We start from the raw sequence: 6,000 nt of genomic DNA on the forward strand, positions 1-6,000 counted from the left end.
TAAGCACGAAGCACAGGTAGCAGTGTAACTTACCTGCCCTCCTATTGTCAGATACCCCGTCTGTTTCATTATCTCCTGCAGCTTTTGCTCAATCTCTATACTGTGAACAGAAACAAGATAGGTACGCACACTGAGAAATCTGGAAAACTCAAATTAAATGACAAACATCAGGCTCTTTGCTCAGAAAGCAAGTGCAAACCACCCATCCTAACACACACAGCATTTCACCCCAAACATGTGCGACAAAAACATCTTATGAAATAAATGTCAAATTCAGCTTTACTCAACAGATATAAGAACCTAAGGAGGAGGAGCAGGAGTAGGCCGCCTGGCTCCTTGGGCCTGCTCCACCCTTTAACAAGATTGTTTTGTGACCTCTGCCCCACTTATCCACCCACTCACCAGAACTCTTAATTCCTTTACTCTTCAAACATCTCTCTTTGCCTCAAAAACATACATCGAGGTAGCCCCAACGGCTATTACACCACTTCCACAGATTCACAAACCCTTCGGGTGAAGAGGTTCCTGCTCAACTCAGCCCTAAATCTGTTCCCCCCTTATTTTGAGGTGATACCCCCTAGTTCTAGCTTCACCCACCAGAGGAAACAACCTCCCTGTTTCTATCTTATCTGCTCCCTTCCTAATTTAATGTTTCTAAAAGATTGCCCCTCATCCTTCTAAATTCCAGTGAGTCTAGTCCCAGTCTAATCAATCTCTCCTCAGAAGCCAACCCTGTCAGCTGTGGAACCAACCTAGCGAACCCCCTCTGCACCCCACCCAGTGCCAGTATGTCCTCTCTCAAGTAAGGAGACCGAAATTGGATACTCTGGGTTTGGTCTCACAAGCAGCCTATACAATTGTAGCATAACCTCCCTGTTTTTAAACTCCATCCCTCTAGCAAAGATGGACAATATTCCATTTGCCTTCTTACTTACCTGCAAACCAACTTTTTGTGATTCATGCACAAGGATACCCAACATTTCACCATTTAATAATAGTCCATTTTGCTGTTGTTCCTACCAAGATGGATGACCGTCTGCCCGACCCTTGTCCACTCACTTAATCTATCTCTGTCCCTCAGCAGGCTTTCAGTGTCCTCTTCCACTCACTTTAGTGTCACCTGTGAATTCTGACACATGACACCTGTTCCCCAATTCCAAATTTATTCTGTACATTGGAAACAATTGCAGTCCCAATACCGATCCCTGAGGCACACCACCAGCCACTGACTGCCAACCAGAAAAACACCCATTTATCCCCACTCTCTGGTTTGTTAGCTTATCAATCTATATCCATTCTAACACATATCCATAATGTCATGCACCTCAATCTTATGCAAAGCCTTTTGTGCGGCACCTTATCAAATGCCTTCTGGAAATCCAGATACACCACATTCACAGGTTCCCTGTTGTCCACTCAACACCAAGGTCAAAGAATCATGGAATCACAGCACACGTGGAGGCCAATCAGCTCATTATGTCTGTGCTGACCCTCTGAACAATCAGTGTACCTACGGCTATTCAGACAATTATCCAATTCCCTGCATCCATAAACCCTGCTTCTACCACATTACATTCCAGATGCTAACCACGTACTCCATGCAAAGGCTTTTCTTTATGTCACTCTTACTTCTTTTGCTTTAATCTCTGCCATCTCATCCCAATCCTTCACTAACGGAAGCAGTGAATTTCTACCTCCTCACTTTCGACCCATTCTGATTTTGACCACCTCTAGCCAATCGTCTCTTTTCCAAGGTCCAGCATCTCCAACTTACCCATTTTGGAAACTGCTCTTCCCTCGGTCTGTTGTTTGTCAATCGTTTCTGCACCCTTACTAACGGCTGTCCTTTCTTCCTGAAGCCTGCTGCCCACAATGAAAAGCAATACTCCAGCTGAGGCTGACCCAGTGTTTTGTGCAGGTTTAACAGAACTTCCTTGCTTTCAAATGCAGCTAAGGGATGTCATTTTTCTGTAGGAATCCTCAATTTCCCCTGTACAGCACCTTCCATAATTTCAGAATAATTCCATAAGTTTTACTCCAATTATCCTTTCGAGAGGAAATTGGTGACTGTGTGAGGAAGTGCTTCCTGACATCAGTTTTGAACTTGTCTTCATCCAAACTTTCTGTATATTTCCATGATTTAACAAGATTAACCCACTGTCCCAGCATATACGTGGATTACTGAAGAGTTACTTCTGACATATCCTCATAACCAAGTGCTCTGTCTCTGGAGATCAAACTTACCTCTCTGGTGTACACCACTAACAGGATTACCCGGTCACTTGATTGATTACGTTTTATTGACATCAGCCTCATGTTGTGCTCAACTGATGTGAAATAACCTGAATACTCTGCTACATTCCTTTGAGGGACAATGATAGTGGTTACTCTCTTGGATTTATGCTCAAGCTGTGCTATGTTTAGATAAGGATGAAATGCTGCCAGTTTAGATGACCAACCTCCCAGCATTTGTATTGCCCCAGGGAAGGCTACAGTGAAGTCACTAGCCACCATGGACAACACCATGAGCTTCCAGTACTGTGGACATCCATGCTGGTGCCAGAACTAACTCTTCAGTCACAACCCAAAATCATGAACTCACTTGCAACTTAGGCATACAACAAGGGCCTATCCTGGAGATGACATGGTGAAGGAGGTCTTTTCTTACCTCTCCATGCTCTTCTGCAACAGATACTGAGGCTGAGGGAGGCTGAGCATGTGCCTAGGGCGCGATGGGGCCGGGTGATGCTGTGGTGAGGTTTCTGATGAAGATGACCGGCTGCCAGCATCATTTGCTAAAGGAAGCTGAAGAGCTGAAAGTAAAGAAACACAACTATTACATGGTATACAAACATCCCCACACCACAAACATGGCTGACCACAGAAACCCTGGTCAATTCAGCACCTCCAGAGTACCAGCTGGCTAGTTGGTAAGTAAACAGTGATTTAACACAACAGCAAATGTAAAGAGCAGGGAAGCTGTGCATGGAGCAGTGGGATGGAGAGATCCTGACATGAGGACTGAGGGTGGGCATGCGTGTGATAAAGGGAAGACATGCATGGTGGAGAAAGAGAAAACGCATGCAGGTGTGCAGGCAAATAGATGGGCAGAAGAGGGCATGTAGAGGTGAGAGGAGGTCATACACCTGCAGGAGACAGAGGGCAGGACACAAAGAATGGAAGAGGGTAGACAGCATACGTGCACGTGGGAAAAGGATGAGAGGAGGGAGGGCTTGGGGGGATACAGTGCAAAAGAGAAAACTGTGAGGTAGAGAACATGAGAGCGAGAGGAGGAGAGGGATCGAGGCGGGAGGGAAAGCTAAGAGAAGGAAACAAAGGCAGAGTGAAATAGAATTGAGTGTGAAAGGGAGTGCAGGGGCAGCAGGAACAATGGGGCTGCTGCAGGGGTGAGGAGCTGGTTGGTTTGCACCCAGAAAAGGTAGCTCAGCAAGTTTGTCCAAATTCCATCCCTTCTCGCCTCTGTAACGGTTTTGTCCTGCACCACTCTTCCCTCCTCATACTCTACCCTACCCCCTTACCCCAATTGCTTCCCTCACCGCAGCAATCCCTCACTGTTGTAACCCACAACTTCATGCCTTCCTAAGGTTCCTGCTACTGATCATTCTTCCCCCTCCCCCCTGTGGTCTGTGTCCCATGTTGAAATGTTGTTTGGGTGGGAGGGGGAGTAGAGGAAGAGGATTAGGTTGTGCCCTAGCACTAGGCTAGGCCAGCTTATCACAGTCACCTTGGCAGTCACAGTCAGCAAGGCCCATCATCAGTTCCTTCAGGAGAGACAGGAAAATATCTTGGAGAGCACTGGCTAGTGCTGTAATCTCTATGACTCTAGGACTGAGAAGGAACCCAAAGCCATGAAATATTTAAAATAAACGAGCCAAAACTTGTTAGCATCTGTAGCAAATGTCTGGAAACTGCCAGGATATTAAAATAAGGGACAAGACTTTGTGGAGTTTAAGCATTTATCAGTTCTTCACTCCCCTGACATTTCCCTAGGTAGGCAGCCAGCTATGCCAAGGCAGTTCATTATATCCAATAAGCACAAAGATTCGATAAGTGTTCCAATGTTTGTATTTAACAGCAGCTACAGGATGGTGGTGACCATAACAGTGAGGGAGATTAGGTTACACAGCCTGCAGGTTGAAGGAGTTTCACAATATAAAACACATACAAACCAAATCTTCACCAATATTCTCTGTACTGTAAAATCTGAAAAGAAGATTATATGCAATTGTAACAATACTAGGCAAATTTATGAAGTGCTTTCCTATTTTCTAGTGCTTGTGAATATCTGTTTCAATTCAGGGACAAATATCTGTCAGGGAACAAGGGAAAATGGTGCTGCTCTTCTTTCATTAGTGCCATGGGATAGTTCACATCCACCAACAGGGTAGATGAGGCCTCCGTTTAATGTTTCATCTGAAAGACAGCACTTCTGGCAGAGCGGCACTCCCTCATTAAAGTGCCCACCTTGAGCTTGCTTCAAGTCTCTGAGCTGGAAACTGAACAACGTTCTGACACCAAGGTGAGAGAAGTACTCACCCATCGACACTGACACACGTTCATGAAACACATCGAAACAGAGACTGCTTTTAGCAGGGGGGGAAGCAAAAATAATTTCGTAATCAATACAGAATACACGAGCCATTAACTTACTGATAAACTAAACAAAATGTTTAGGGGGGGAAACACAATAAAAATCTTTAGCAATGGGAACCAGTCACAAAGCTAGATAGAGTTGAGAAAATATTATGATCACTGGTCCACTCCATGATTTCATCGATTTGCTTCCAAAACTGCTACATCTAGAAAATAGAAGATCCATTCATAAATTTGCACGTGTACATCTCTTTGCATTGTGTGGACAGAAAAATAACCGTGCCATTCTATCTCAGTCATGCTACAGGATAAGTTCCAAGACTGCATGCTGTGGTCATGCACAAGAGCAGCCATTTCATTAAGAACTACAAAAGAGCATGCATCAGCCAGAGATCAGTCTCTCCAGTGTATGCTTGAGTAGTGAGTAAAATAACATGATCAGGATAATGAGCAGAGGGAAGAGGAAGTGGGTAATTAAAGAGGGAAACAGTAATTAGAGAGACAGAAACAAAGTGAAGGAATGAAAGAATGGAATAACAAAAAAACAGGATGACAGGAAAAGAAAGAATGAGAGGGAGGGAATGAGAGGGAGGGAATGAGAGGGAGGGAATGAGAGGGAGGGAATGAGAAGGAGAGAGGGGGATAACGGAGAGTTGGGATAAAATAGACTTTTTTCAAGAGGGCAGCTGGTGACTAGCGGAGTTCCACAGGGATCATCATCAGACCAAACTATTCACATTATATATTAACAATCTGAACAAAGGAACTGAGGGCACTGTTGCTAAATTTGCAGATAACACAAAAATAGGTGGAGGGACAGGTAGTATTGAAGAAGTGGGGAGGTTGCAGATGGATTTGGACAGGGCGGGGGAGTGGGCAAAGATGGGATACAATGTGGGCAAGCAAGGGGTTATGCATTTTGGTAGGAGGAATATAAGCTTAGAATATTTTAATTGGGGCAAGATGAGTGGGGAATCTCATTGACGCTTACCAAATATCAAGAGGCTTGGTTAGAATGGACATGGAGATGGTGCTTCCACTAGTGAGAGAGACCAGGACCTAAGGACACAGCTTCAGATTGAAGGGATGAGAGATGAGAAGGAATTTTTTCAGCCACAGGATGGTGAGTCTGTGAAAATCATTGCCTCAGAAGGCTGTGTAGGCCAAGGCACTGAGCATATTTAAGTCATGGGTTACACGGTGAAGTTAAGAGAACTGAGTTGTGAAACATATCAGCCATGACCAAACGCAGAGCAGATTCATTGGGCTAAATAGCCAAACTCTGCTCTTATATCTTATGGTCTTATGAGAGCAAGAGAGAAGGAAAGTGAGCATGAGAAAGGGAGAGAGGGGAGAGACATGGAAAGCGGGGGGGGGGGGGGAGTG

General features: G+C 44.8%; 1 protein-coding gene across 1 annotated transcript in view; it reads right to left on the minus strand.

The window, feature by feature from the left end:
• map2k7 (mitogen-activated protein kinase kinase 7) overlaps positions 1 to 6,000 on the minus strand; it is a 61,327-nt gene that overhangs the window by 54,942 nt on the left and 385 nt on the right. Inside the window, exons 2-3 of the mRNA XM_043694684.1 lie at positions 2,669 to 2,813; positions 34 to 100 (exon numbers count right to left, since the gene is read on the minus strand). Of these exons, the coding sequence (XP_043550619.1) occupies positions 34 to 100; positions 2,669 to 2,718 (117 nt within the window). The 5' untranslated portion in view covers positions 2,719 to 2,813. The remainder of the gene's footprint in view (positions 1 to 33; positions 101 to 2,668; positions 2,814 to 6,000) is intronic.

This window comes from Chiloscyllium plagiosum, chromosome 8, assembly GCF_004010195.1.
Source record: "Chiloscyllium plagiosum isolate BGI_BamShark_2017 chromosome 8, ASM401019v2, whole genome shotgun sequence".
Lineage (NCBI taxonomy): Eukaryota > Metazoa > Chordata > Chondrichthyes > Orectolobiformes > Hemiscylliidae > Chiloscyllium > Chiloscyllium plagiosum.